Source organism: Penicillium solitum, assembly GCF_028829755.1.
Source record: "Penicillium solitum strain IBT 25940 chromosome Unknown utg000009l_segment0_segment0, whole genome shotgun sequence".
NCBI lineage: Eukaryota > Fungi > Ascomycota > Eurotiomycetes > Eurotiales > Aspergillaceae > Penicillium > Penicillium solitum.
In genome coordinates, this window is record NW_027072128.1 from 1,142,702 (window position 1) to 1,157,028 (window position 14,327).

At 47.6% G+C, this 14,327-nt stretch overlaps 4 protein-coding genes across 4 annotated transcripts; 1 reads left to right on the top strand and 3 right to left on the bottom strand.

Moving 5' to 3' along the window:
• Positions 1–262: 262 nt before the first annotated feature.
• On the top strand, positions 263–4,608 carry N7455_011557 (uncharacterized protein; the record flags this gene model as incomplete). The annotated part of the gene is made up of 3 exons (XM_040954456.2): positions 263–289; positions 358–3,114; positions 3,217–4,608. The coding sequence occupies 3 exons, from the start codon at positions 263–265 to the stop codon at positions 4,606–4,608; spliced, it is 4,176 nt and encodes a 1,391-aa protein (XP_040815053.2).
• An 802-nt stretch (positions 4,609–5,410) lies between these two features.
• Positions 5,411–7,493, bottom strand: N7455_011558 (uncharacterized protein; the record flags this gene model as incomplete). Its single annotated transcript, XM_065606697.1, has 3 exons — positions 5,411–6,496; positions 6,575–7,080; positions 7,142–7,493. Coding segments are annotated over 3 exons (1,944 nt in total), but the record flags the coding sequence as incomplete, so codon positions are not given.
• Positions 7,494–9,628: 2,135 nt separating this feature from the next.
• On the bottom strand, positions 9,629–10,767 carry med6 (mediator complex subunit MED6; the record flags this gene model as incomplete). Its single annotated transcript, XM_040954266.2, has 3 exons — positions 9,629–10,192; positions 10,260–10,621; positions 10,677–10,767. 3 exons carry the CDS (start codon positions 10,765–10,767, stop codon positions 9,629–9,631), a joined length of 1,017 nt encoding a protein of 338 aa, XP_040815131.1.
• Positions 10,768–11,197: 430 nt separating this feature from the next.
• On the bottom strand, positions 11,198–13,600 carry pabA (aminodeoxychorismate synthase pabA; the record flags this gene model as incomplete). The annotated part of the gene is made up of 1 exon (XM_040954400.2): positions 11,198–13,600. One exon carries the CDS (start codon positions 13,598–13,600, stop codon positions 11,198–11,200), a length of 2,403 nt encoding a protein of 800 aa, XP_040815133.2.
• Positions 13,601–14,327: the final 727 nt, after the last annotated feature.

The following is a 14,327-nucleotide window of genomic DNA, read 5'->3' on the forward strand; positions in this document are numbered from 1 at the left end:
GTCAACTCAATCTCTGATTGGCTGACGGGATACATCTGGTCTTTCTACACGGAGTTCACATAGCTGTAGACTTACATTTCTCCGTGGATGATTGTAAATAATGTCGGATATATATCATTGTGTCATTGTGCGAGAGACTTCTATTTTTTTTTGTGTTCTGTGGCACGGGGGAACTGTTAAATAGTTCATCCGACTTTGATGAAGTATATATAGCTAACTAGCTAGCAACCACACAAAGTCAATTCAACCCGTGAAGCCAATCATGGGAGACCCAGAGAATGCTCTTAAAGTAAGTGTCCATCCTAGTTTGACAAGCCAAGAAGGACAGGAAAGTCTAATTGTGCAATCGAAACGCAGGACGAGGTCCCCACGGAGAAAGTCCCTTCGCTCATTTATCGCCCATCTGGTCGGTCATTGGGTGTTATCTATGAGAATGTGACAGTGTTTGGTGCAGCATCCGGAGCAGATGGCATTTCGAACTTACCAGCAATCCTGTTCAAAATTGCGAAGTGGCCATTCTCGAAACTTCTCACGAGGAACATCTCTGCATCTACTAAGATCATAGAGAATGTATCAGGCGTTCTTTTCCCCGGGGAGACTTTGTTGGTGTTGGGTCGACCAGGGTCCGGCTGCTCGACTGCCTTGAAAGTTATGGCCAACAATCACGAGTCTTTCCAGGACGTGCGCGGTATGGTATCCTACGCCGGTATAGAATCAAAGGAGATGCTCGACAAGTTTCCTTCAGAGGTCATATATGTGAGCGAAGAGGACATCCATTTTCCAACTCTCAAAGTGAAAGATACACTTGGCTTCGGTCTTCGGCTTCGCAAGCCTGCCTCCGAGCAGAGAGATGACGCCGCTTTTGCCGACGAGATGACAGATGCAACCTTGTCTGCCATGGGAATGATGCATACAAAAGACACGATCGTGGGTAACGCGTTTATTCGTGGATTGTCGGGGGGTGAGAGGAAACGCATCACTCTGGGGGAGGGTCTTGCTGTCAACCCAGCGTTTGGATCATGGGACAATCCCATCCGTGGTTTGGATAGTTCATCTGCCACCCAGTTCTTGCGTACCCTCCGATCTGTGTCCAAGAGTTCCGGAATGTCCAATGCCGTATCCATTTATCAGGTCTCGGAGAAAATTTACGAGGAATGCTTCGACCGGGTCATGGTACTTCATGAAGGTCAAATGATCTTTTATGGGTTAACGTCCGACGCGAAGCAGTATTTTACCGACCTTGGATTTGAGTGCCGTAACAGACAGACAACCCCCGACTTTTTGACCTCCGTGACCTCGCCAGCCGAGCGATTGATCCGCGAGGACCATAAAGCCTCTTTTGTTCCTCTTACTCCGGTCGAGATGGCACATGCCTTTCGCAACAGCACTCAATATCGGAAACTCCTGGACGAAATGGAAAGATACCGCACCACAGTCGTGCAAGATCAAAATACCATTACTCGATTTGCTCAAAGTGTGGATGAATTGAGATCCAAATGGACTCTTGGAAAAGCGGCTGCCCCAACGCCATTGTTCAAGCAGGTCTGGGTGACACTGCGTCGCCACTACCAACTGCTTTGGGGCGAGCGTCGAACATTTTACGCGCTCATCGCATTCAACCTAGCCAATGCTCTCATCAACGGTTCTAGCTACTACATGGCCCCGAAAGATGCCACTGGATCTTACGAAAGAAGCTGTGCCTTGTTTTTTTCTTTGATTTATTTTTGTTTGGTGGGCATGGCGGAAACAACAGCCACTGTACAATCGCGCGACGTGCTGCTTAAACAATCCAAGTACGGGTTTCTTCGACCGGCAGCCCTTGTAATTGCACAAGCTTTGGCGGATATCCCAGTTGCGTTCATTCAATGTCTTCTCTTCACCTGCTGTTATTATTTCACCATCGGTTTGGTAAAGACAGCCTCTGCCTTCTGGATATTTGTCCTGATTGTCTTTACTTACTATTCCGCTATACAAAGCATGTTTCGAATGTTGGGGGCCTGGTCCCCTAATACATCGATTGCCCTGCTTCTAGCTGGTAGTGCGGTTCCCGTCAATCTTCTCTGGTCTGGCTTTTCCCCAACAAGACCGACACAGCTTAGGTGGGGATCCTGGATACGACGGATTGCACCGTCACCCTGGGCACTCGAGGCGCTGATTGGCAACGAGTTTTCAGGGATCGATTTGACTTGTCTTGAAGCCCAGATGGTGCCAACTGGCAGTGGATACGATGACCTGCGATATCAAACCTGCAGCATTGTGGGAAGCGAGAAAGGTAATCGATCGGTAACTGGTACGACATACATGACCCACCAGTTCGCGTTCTCCCGTGAGAATTTGTGGCGGAATTTTGGTATTCTCCTGGTCCTATGGTTTTTGTACACTTTATTGGCCGGATTAGGACTCACCATCATGACCCGGGAAACTAGCGGGTCCCACTCTCGAGTGTTCAAGAAATCAAAGTCACCTTCTCTAGCCCGACATGCAACACCGAGCGATGATGTTGAAAGGAACTCCAATACGCCATCTCATTCGTCAAGCATTTCGACCGTTCAGATCGATGAAAATGAGCCTATCGGTCAAGTCAGCAGCAAGCCACATGGTTCTGTCTTTTCATTCAGAGATTTAAGCTACTACGTGAACGTCAATGGCGAGGAAAAGCAGTTGCTTCGAAGCATCAGTTGCTATGTCAAGCCTGGCCAGCTAACTGCCCTGATGGGTGCATCTGGTGCGGGCAAAACAACTCTTCTTGACACCCTCGCCCAACGAAATAGCAGTGGACGCGTGGAAGGACAACTGAGGATCAATGGGAAGCCTTTAGGTCCCACGTTCCCTCGCTCCTGTGGTTTCGTGATGCAGCAAGATGTTCACGAGCCTTTGGCTACCGTTCGCGAAGCGCTTCAGTTTTCCGCTCGTATGAGACAGCCGGCAAACATCCCTGATAGCGAAAAGATGGCATATGTCGAGAATGTCATCAACACCCTGGACATGGAGTCTATCGCGGATGCACTTATTGGAACGCCTGGTGACGGAAAATTATCTGTGGAAGAACGGAAAAGAATAACCATTGGAGTTGAATTGGCAGCTCGTCCGTCTGCGTTGTTGTTTCTTGACGAAGTAAGTTATCCCCTGGAATATCTACCCTTGGACATGAATTTGGTCTCCCCCTCTTGAATTCCTATATGACACGAACTGACCCATGTGACTTTTTCCCTATAGCCTACATCAGGCCTTGACAGCCAAGCCGCCTTTTCCTTGATTATGTTTCTTCGTCGAGTGGCCCAGCAAGGTATTCCCATCATTTGCACAATTCATCAGCCATCCGGCGTATTGTTCAATATGTTCGATCGTATCCTTCTTCTTGCACCTGGAGGACGGACCGTTTTTGCTGGCGAGACGGGTGAAAATTCAGCCAATGTTGTTGAATACTTCCAGAAAAATGGTGCTGTGATCGCTGCGAACGACAACCCGGCTGAATTCATCATCTCTTTGGTTTCTTCACAGGGCGCTGACTCGCATCCCTGGTCAGAAGTATGGAACCAGTCGGAAGAACGCAAGACACTTGACGAGGTTGTATCTGAACTTCAAAGTGATGACAGTCTAACAAATTCTCACCTTGCCGATGATATCGACACAAACCAGGGTGGGTACGCATTACCTCTCTATGCACAAACCCTCGAGGTCACGAAGCGACATTGGATTTCAGTCTGGCGAAATGGGTCTTATAACTTCAGTCGCATTTGGAAAGCCCTCTTCATCGAGATGTTCATCGCGTTTGCATTCTTCAAGACAAAGGACACTCAGCAAGGGCTGCAGAACCATATGGTTGCAATTCTTCTCCTTGCCTGGATTATCCCAGCATCATGCGCAGATCTCCAGAACGTGTGGTTCGAAAAATGGGCCATTTTCACAGCCCGTGAGAAGAATGGAATCTACGACTGGAAGGCTCTTGTATCTGCCTGCGTCGCGGTTGAGCTTCCATGGCAAATTTGCACCTATACTCTCATCTTTTTGGCTACATATTGGACGATTGGGTTCCCCACTACGACAACAGCCACCGGCTACTTCTATTTCATCTGGCTCCTTCTCGCAATTTTCGGCACAACATATAGCCAGCTTCTTGCGGCACTGTTTCCGAACGCAACAATGAGTGGTCACGCAAACTCGTTGGTTTGGTGCATTCTAATGGTTTTCTCGGGAGTTCTGACCCCCAAAGCTTATATGAATGACTTCTACCGTCCTTGGTTGTTTTGGGTGGACCCCATGCGATACTTCTTTGGGGGAAGTGTCTCAAGTGCCTTGCATGGTCTCCGTGTGAATTGTGGCCCTGATGAGTTCGTCAAGTTTGATCCTCCTCCTGGCCAGACATGCGGGGAATACGCAGCTCGTTTTATCAGTCAAAGTGCGGGATATCTCATGAATGAGACTTCCTCGGCGAACTGCCAGTACTGTCAGTACTCAGTGGGTGATGACTATCTAGAAACCCTTAACTTCCACTACTCGGACAAGTGGCGGGACTGGGCAGTCTTTTTGGGATTCTGCATCACCAATATTGCCCTACTGTACATCGTCATGTGGTGGAATAAGGGAAGACTGCAGCGCCGTGTCTGAGACACCCTGTACGATCTATACCTACTTCGCTACCTGATATGTCATGGGAGAAAGCCATGTTGAGAATGCAGATTGTGGTTGTAATGATGCAGACAAGTAATACTTGGCAGCGGCTTGGGGTTTAGGGGGCTTTGTCGAATACTATGGTTGAATACATGCATGGATGGTTGGATATAGGGTATTTTAGAAAATTGTGACCGCTAATTGGTGAGGTACACATAAAAGTGCATAATATGCTTAGTTAGATTGTTTGTTGGACTTTCGATGTCATTTTAGAGAAATATAGATCGTTGTGACATACCATACATCATCGTACTTCCAGGTTTCTGTACTCCCTACATACATAGTTATATATAGAAGAGTCCTCTATACGGTTTAAAAGCACGTTAGTATATTCTTACATGACATCCCTAAAATATCGTCTGAGGCGGCCGACTATGCTTGTCTGAGGAAGACCGAGAAAAGACAATATAGATCAATTATGACTAGCCCTAGACAGAGGCAAAGACCCCTATGTTTCCCCCGTCTAATCATATTCCTATTCAAATCAATACGTTCACCAAGTTCGTCTTCTCCAACAGAATGACATTTTCAGTTGAGATCTTCGGGGATACCGAAATCGAAAAAATTGCCATTTAACCAATACGACAAGCAATTCATGCCAGAAATATCAGCAGGTACCAGGTCATTTCCATTTGGATTAAGACCGTCAGCGTGTGAAGCCATTTGGGCCATATGCGTGTCAAAATTGAGCGGATGTTCAACATCACCAGCCAGGTTTTGATCGTTGATCGGGTCTGAATTAAAGCTGTGAATCCGGAGTGTCAGTTTGCAATGTCAAAGGGGCAACAGGTTGGAAGATAGGGATAACACACTTCAGCCAGGGAAATTCATCGATCATTGTATGGTCAAAACGAATATCACTATTCGATAACATCAAGGCATCCTTGGCGCATTTCATGACATCCACACTCAGCGCCTTACCAGTGGTAGGTCCGACGTGATCCATCTTGTCTAGACAATGTATGGCACGCTCAACGAGACTGAAAATGTCCTTGGCATAGGTGGATGTTACGCTCGGCTCGATTACGTTGTAGAGCAGCGTAACACATGCGGACATGACGAAGCTCGCAACTGAAGCGTCATTTTGGATAACTTGAATGCGAGTGAAGATGGCCTGGTGAGCCAAATCAACGGTGCATTTGGCCGAGGAAATGGCGGTGTCAATTGACTTTTGCAGACTCGGCATGTTGGGAGACGGCTCCCCCGAGTGAGTGTGCAATGTTACAAGGACGAGAGCTGGTCGATGCATCATCAACTTTGTCAAATGATAAGTGAGGCCGAGGTGTGTCCTCTGGATTTCTTGCCAGTCTTTACCAATAGTGCGATTGGAATCATAGAACTGAAGATATTCAGGTAGATGCCCTAAAATGACGTCCAACGCGTTATCGCATGTGGTGATGGTCTCTGCTGTCTTGACGGAATATCCGTTCGCCGAGACGCTGCCGAGAGAGAGAACATCAGTGGACACGGTCTCAACTATTCTCCCGATTTCCGCCATTGCTCGGATGAATGCACAGTTTCTGGTGGGTGCGGTTATATCCAAGGAATCTTCATTCAGTGAGGCGTGATCAATGACAGGCGAATATTCGAGGTGGGCAACATCGATATGACTGTCCGAGATGCTGGATGGGCGTCCGGTGAAAAACGCCGACATCCTTTCGTGTGAATACACTGTCCAGAAGGTTGTTCGGAGACGGTGCATGGATAAACTGCTGCCATTGGCGACCTGGCTCCGATTTAGGCCAAGAGTAAGAACGCTACGAGCTGCGTGGCCCGTATACAAATACACATCGTTCGGTCTCATAGAATGTAACGCATACATTGCCTAGAAAGGCCGGATCATACGTACACCTGGTCAGTACATATTGGTTACTATCGTAGAGCACGGGAAGTCAGAACCGACCTTCAGCAACAAGAAATGCGTGCCTTTGAGACTCGATTCCTGGAAGAGAGCGCCGTAGTTATTCGAGTTCGCCCAGAGATACTCAGCCCATTTGTCCAGATAATCCGCAGCATGCTCTGAGCTTCGAGGTGATACTTTAGCCCCAAGTGCTAAGACCATGAATAAAACGTCTCTTGCTCTGCCCGCTTTTCCCGGAGTAGGCGCCTCCCAGACACTGTCCCACAGCTGGATAATCTCCGAGTGGTTAAGTAACGGGATTTGAGGGTGGATGATATGAAAGAAAGTGTTGATGAAGTCATATCCTGTTTCTCTGGGCAAGCACGCGTTACTGGCTGGATCCGAAAATGGGGAGAATTCGCCTCCGCAAGCAAATAAGAAATGATGTATGCCCCATTTCTCCAGTCCATCCGGAACAGGGCCGTTCTGTTGATCAAGTAGCGTTTCATGTGTGCGCAACTTCAGCCGTTGATATAGCCTCTGGATAAAGCATATATGAGACGAGGGCCCTAAAGTTCTGATATGTTAGTAGCACATCCCACAAGGACCGGTTTATAGCTAATTTATTACCGTAGAACTGAAAAGATCCGGTTTTCGTATTGGACACTCCAATTCCCGCCCGAAATTCTCGTTGCATCTTTACCATTTCAGGATCATGTTGAAGTTGCGGGGTCAAAGCACTGGCATCTGAAATCGGGCCATGTGAGCTGGAAGACGTGGTGTTCACGCCAGTTCGGTAGGTCGGAGCTGATGAGGTCAAAGGGAACCTCTTTCTCGAAGGCCGACGATCGTATTGGCGATAAATACAAGAACTGATATTGCGCTCTATACATGCACTGCAGGGCTGGTCGCCGTCACATTTGACTTTCCTACGCCGGCATAGTTCACAGGCACGATTAATGCGGTTACTATTGGCCGATAGGGCTATTCAAGTTAGACTGAGTCAATGTTTTCGGCCAGATACGGTGAATCAAACCATCTTTACAAGGCAGCAACTTACATTGATCGACCACCATCTGATTAAAAGGGTGGAGCTGGTTTTTCGCAAAATAAATAACCAGTGAACATCTAATGAATTTTCGCTCAATGAACTATATATCAAATGACATCACATGATTAGCTTACTGACAAATCCATCTTACGCTCACGTGAAGACCTCTAGAGACCCCTATCCCTTGACTTCGAGAATGGTTTCTGGGTTGGAAAGGCCGATTTTGCGGTTGCTGTATATTTTTGACTCTCCAAAAATTTGGGGAAAGAGGGCTGGTCTGGTAATTGATACGGAGAGATGTCCGAACTCGTCATATCCCGGATACCAGTGCGAGCATCCATAGGCGCGTATTCCAACAGTGTGTGTGTGTATGTTTGATTTTATATATACTGGTGTTTGAGAGATATATCATGCGATCTCTATTGTTTGATCTCAGACTATATATATTGTCACCTTCGTAGATAGATCCTCTTCTCTCCATGCACCTATAGAGCTTCTTCCAGGGTCTTCTTGTTGCCAGTAGATCTTTATATCTATATATTCTGTTGCACTTGATGGATCAGTGAATAGTGTGAATACGAAGCTGTCCAAGTACAGACCTTGCATCGTATAGACACCAGAAGGGTGAACGTGGATTCGCAATTGATGACGATAATCTGGAGCGTTCTTCCTTCGTGAAAATAACTCACAGCCCATGCAATATGTGCCAGGTATTTGAACATGTCCTCTTCTTTGAAGGTCTCTGACTGGCCCAATAGACTGATTCCGAATTTCTTATCCCTTTGTTTCGGCATAGCTGCAAATGCTGTGGCTCCTTCTGCCTCTCATCCTTCGGGTATCTATTCAATACCGCTACACTGGTAGTGGGCCATCTCGGTTCATAATATGGTGGGTGATACGGAGGTGAAAATTGTAGAAAGAGAGAATATTTCTGAATTGTCCCGACTACCCCATGCTCCTAACCGCGAAAATAGCCATCTAAGGACCTACTCGTGGAAGGCATCAACGTCCACCAAGTCACATAAAAACGTGGAATACCTGAATGTCGGTGCCCATACTCTTCTCTTCGCATTATCAAATCGCGCTCTATCACAATGCAGAGCCCACAAAGACAGTGATCAAATATAGCGGGTCATTTGTTTATAAGGCCCTGATCAACAATGTCTTAATTTCAATACTCGTCTTTCTATTTTTCGATATGCCCCCCTCTCCCATCGTTCCTCTCCACACCTCTATATCGAGTACTCTCCTATGTTCCGCTCAGAACTGGACAGACCAGCTCGATGACTCGATGGTGCAAATACCAAAAACTACGAGGCCTGCAGGCAATGAATCTGAGGTTGGAGCTAACTCTAGCCTTGAGGCTGAAGAGTCGAGTGCATCTTCTATTCTTCGTGCCTTCTAGGCTCAAATGTGATAAGTCCTCTTGCGAGTGGCGTGTCGAGTTGTTAGTACCCAATCGTTCTTCATAGGTTATTCGGATACTAACTTCCTGGTTCTATAGATACCAAGTTAATCAGTCTCTCTCACCACACACATGCTGGAAGACTTCTAATATACCAGTGAAAGCTAGCGTCATGGCTGCTTTTACACTGCTATCCCACTGTTACCTACAATGATCCATGGAGTTTCGTTTGTCGTGAAGATGTTCGACATGATCCTGTGCTGTAAAAAAGATATAGTTAATCGACGGATGTACTTGTCAAAGCGTTTTTCAAAAAGGTTGAAGCACATTATGGTAGTGTGATAGTCGATATCTGTATGAGCCAACGTACATATGTATGGTAGGCGCTCTCGTTGTACAACACAGCAGCAGTGTCATAGAATCACCTCAATGTATGGACCCCCCAAAAAATAGAAAGATGAAGTACAGTGTTTCAATGGTCTGGTAAATAATAAAACAGAATCCAACAATAATCAGGCTAAGACCACACATCAAAAAGAGCCGATAGCCAGCTCCTGGATACCAACGGTGTAATCCCCGTAAATGCTATGCCCAACCCCAAACGCCCAGAGATGCAGCAGAGAGAGAGAAAAAAAAAAAAACAGGGTATCAAGAAACCAACTCAGCTAACAATCCGACTCTTCTTCTTCTTCCCCCTATCACCAGTAGAGCTAGGCGGGGAACTCTTCTCAGAAGCCTTACCGGGTGTATCGACACGCACCTGCGGCGTCGACGCCCTAACAGGCAGAGCAGAAGGCGTACTAGTCGGCGCCGCATTAGCAGCGATTTTCGGCGCTCCCTTAACAGCCGAGCCGGTAGTCTCGCCGCCAGTGCGTGATAGGATGAACGAGCCCGGTTCACCGACGAGGGGACTTTCGTCCATGAATTCGTCGCCGTAGCGCGTGAGCAGACTGAATGATTCAGCCAGACTGCGCGTATCTTGATAGTTGGAGCTTGCAGTTGAGCCGCCAAGGCTTGATTTACTGGTTGCTTGCGAGGATTCGGTGGTTGGGAAGGATGCGTCTGGCATGGGTGTTGCTTCTTTGCTCTGGGAGGCTTGGCTGGCTCCGGCGCCTTCTTTGCTGCGGACTCCAGGAGGCAAGTAGGTGTGTCCGTGGGAGGCGGTGAATGTCGGTAACGTCGCGGCGGATTTCATGAGCTGGGTTAGGGATGTGACAGCTGATAGCTGCGGGGGGATGATTTATTAGATTAGTTGTCTCGGAGTAGCTGGTGAGTTTCGAGAGGATACATACAATTCGGTTACCCACTACACTCGCAACTGAAGGAGCCATGTAGATGCAGTCGCCGACAATGAAGTATGTCGATATCACGGTCACCTCGTCGTCCATGCCGCTCCTCTTCCGTCGGTTCTGCTTGCGGATCACCCAGATGTTGGATGGCTCGTGGGCGAAGCGGTTGTCTGTTTGTGCGGCTGCTTGGAGGGGATCATATGACACGATAAACTCCAGGCCCTGCATTGTTTTTAGTCTGGCTTCGAACGCTTCGCGCGTCTCGACGAAATGACGGAAGGCATCGTTGTAGTTCGCTTGGATGGCGAGAGAGGCGTTGTTGGAGGTCGAATCAAAGAAAGGGGATTCGGCAAAGTAGAACAGAACTAATTGATGAGACAATTAAGCTCAATTCCCGGCGTGGTAAGGTGTGCAACTCACTGTTGTTGGAATGAAGGAATCCCCCCATCATCTGGACGTGCGGGGGAGACCGCCAGAGGATCTCCTCCATTGAGGCATCTTGGCTCGCCATTTGCGACTCTGGAATGATAGACCCAGTCGGCTCCGGTCTATCGAAGCTCGTGACAAGCTTTTATTTTTGAGAATTGCTAAAGAGGTTGAAAGGAAAGACGCAGCTCGGAAGTTGAAGCTGCGGAGAAAATGATGTTTGCTTTGTTTGCATCTTGACAATATACGATGACGACGGCGAAGAATCCGTTAAGAGAGTGATGAATATCTGTATTTCTAATCTCCATATGTGTTGAATGGGGTTTATAGACAAAATCCAAGGTACTAATACAATAGCAAAATGCAAACCGAAACGCCAACGCCAACGCTGAATGTTGAATCGAATCACTATCCCAACGCATGGATCCGGATGTTGAAAGCAAGGGAAAGCGTGGATCATGATGCGACCAAGCATAACTGTCATAATGTCCAAAAATCAAAACGGTACCTAGGAATTAAGAATCCTCGCCTGCATTGAGCGGCTTGAAGACGTTGCAAACTACACGCAGTTTGGTCAACATCTCATCCCATTCGCCCTCCGCGGTGCTGAGTGTGGTGATAGCACCCCCGGCACCGATTCGCCAGGTCTGCTGCTTATTCTCGGTGTAGTCTCGACCACCGTAACAAGTGAATGCCGAGCGGATCAAAACCGAGAAACTTCCACCTCCGCCAAGGTCCAGGAAGCCCATCACACCGGAGTAGATGCTACGCTTGCGGTTCTCAATCGTGCGAAGATGCATGCAAGAACGTTCCTTGGGCGCACCAGTCATGGAACCCGGTGGGAGGCACCTCTGGAGGGTAGTCAGGCCGTGAACAGACATGTTGGGGGTATTCAGCTGGGACATATGTCGCACAGCGAAACCCGGGTGGTTGGGGCGGATCTTGCCCTTGATGTGGGTGATCATTGAGTAGACTCGGCCGTAATCTGCGACCTCGAGCAGCTTCTCGACATGGACGCCACCTGATCCGCAGATGCCGTACAGATCATGACGGATCAAGTCCGCGATCATCAGGTTCTCGGCCATCTCTTTCGTGGAGCCGAGGATCTCACAAGCCTTCTCCATGGTCATGCCTGGTGATTTTCGGACTGTGCCTTTCATTGGCTTCATCTCCAATGTCGATTCACGGTCCCAGTTGAGGAAGCACTCTGGGCTGCTGCTGGCAATCTTTGTATCTCCCAAATCTGCGAAAGCGCTGAATGCAGCGGGATTGTATGTTTTGAGTCGCCTGAACAGCTTCCAGGGGAACACCAAACGATCCGACTCTAGTTCTGGAACTGGCAAAGTGATCGATGTCTCAGATGTTAGGCATAGTTCATAAGATTCACCTGCTTCCAGCTCTGCTTGGCATGTCTCGATTTGCCGTTTGTATTCCTTCTCCTCGGGGAACTGAATTTTGCTTTCCCGGAGAATTGAATCCAAGCCCCGATCTGCAGATGTTTCATTGCCATTATCCGAAAAGTTTTGCAGGTGTTGCAGTGTCTCATCAAGCCAACCCGCATCATCATCGCGAGTGGATTGAATAACAACGGCGCCAGTAGTATTGTCAACCACGATACTTCTTTCACACCACAAAAGGCTGACATCGGGTGGATCCGCAAAGGAAGAATCAGATGATTTATCGGTGCTGGAGGGCTTTGGTGACTCAGAAGCTTGCGCATGGCCTGGGTGGGGAAGACAAGTGAGACCAAGTTCGTAGGAGAGATAACCCAGGAAGCCACCCCAGAATGGCACCTGAGAGTTCCCTGAATCAACTTTCTTCATTTCCATCAAATACCGTAATGCATCCCACAATTGAGCAACAGTAATATAACTCTCAACCTCTTTGCAGTCGCCATACAGCTGGAGCAATCGAAGTTTATGTGTCTCGACGTTGTATTCGAACCGCCATGAGCCAGGACTTGGCACCGAAGCGATGCTGTATTGGCCGTTGGATTGGAAAAGGACTGCTGGCGAACCTGGTTTATTGAATAGTTCACTTATAGCTTCTGCGGTCAAGTCAGGCCGGTCAAGCGACCGGGACGCCGAAATTTTCGAAGTTGACTTGCTCCAGTTGAGCATTTCATAAGCAGCATCAGGGAATGGAGTGGGAGCTGTCATGGGACTGATAACTGTGCTGGGAAGGGAACAATATCCCCCGCGCCCAACAATCTTGTTATATCCAAGAGCCATCCTCCACCAATTTCGGAGAAGTGCCTTGCAGGCATTGATTTCTGATTTGCAGGACTCAGGGTGGAACTGCACGCCCCAGAATGGCTTCTTAAGATGGCGAACTGCCATGGGTATCTGTACATTCGGGCGATCCTTTAAAGACAACCAAGCCAAGTATTCCAAATCGGGTGATGCTGAAGAAGCCGAGTTGGCATAGAGTGAGTGGTAAAGCGTCACCTCTACCTCCGGCAGATGTTCAAAGATATCCTTCGCTGACGTGGAAATCTTGTGGATCTGGCCATGAATCGGGTACGGGAGTCGCTCAATGGGAACGCCATTGTGAAGGCAAAGGCTTTGGAAACCCAGACAGATACCAAAAACGGGAAGGAGGTCTGAGTCATGAAGGTTCCAAATGTCTCTCATGATACCGACATCAGTAGGCACGTTGGGGTCTCCTGGTCCCGGTCCAAGAACGACAGCTTCGTAGTGCTGGATGAACTCGTTCATATTGGAATCGGGCCATTCGGAATCGATGGTCATTACTGTGACTTTGACCCCTAAGGTCTCCTCCAGCATAGCAACGACATTATAGGAGAATGAATCATAGGCATCAACATAAAGGATGCTCTTGGTCGAGGAGCCGGGGTCAAGTTGTGGCACTGTTTGTCCATTGTTTGGGCCATCCCAATCACCTAGCATTGGTGCCATGCTGACGTTTGAATTCGATGACGGAGTGTACCGGAGAATTCCGACGATCTCGGAACAAACTTTGAGATCAAATGAAATACAAGAGATCAAAGCTCATCTGCATAGCAGGATCTCCAATTTTTAGGCTTGAATTAGGTACTCGGAACGAGTTTGCCGCTTATCTGATGGGACGAGATCGGAGAGTGGCAATATGCTCAAAACATGCGCCAATGAAGAAAATAAAAAAAGAATTTTAGAAGTATAGCTTTCGGATGACGATTTTGACTGTACAATCAGAGATGCAAGTGAGCTACCAATGCATTGTCGTTGACTCAAGAAGAAAAAAAAAATTAAGGTTGGAGATAAATTGGAAGGTCAAAAGCGGGTACCGACGGAAGACTTTCACCGATGTGGCAATGGAAGGCGGATTTTGATATTGGAACTTTTTAGGAGAATAAGATCAAGATTATTTATCCTGAAGACCTTAAATAGTAAAATGTCGGTGTGAAGAATAATGTAATATGTCATATAGTGCTTCTTGTTAAGCCCCTGAACGTGGAAGAAGTAGATATAGCCCCGAAGTTAGACCTATAGATAAATATTTTTACTGGGTTGTCTCATCCTACCTGTATGGACATTAATGAAACAGCGCATAACGCTAGCTAGAAAGAGTTAGGAAACGTCAGACTACCAAGAACGAGGAATAAATGACTAAAGAGTGCATGGTACCTGTCAAGTTGTAGCCCTA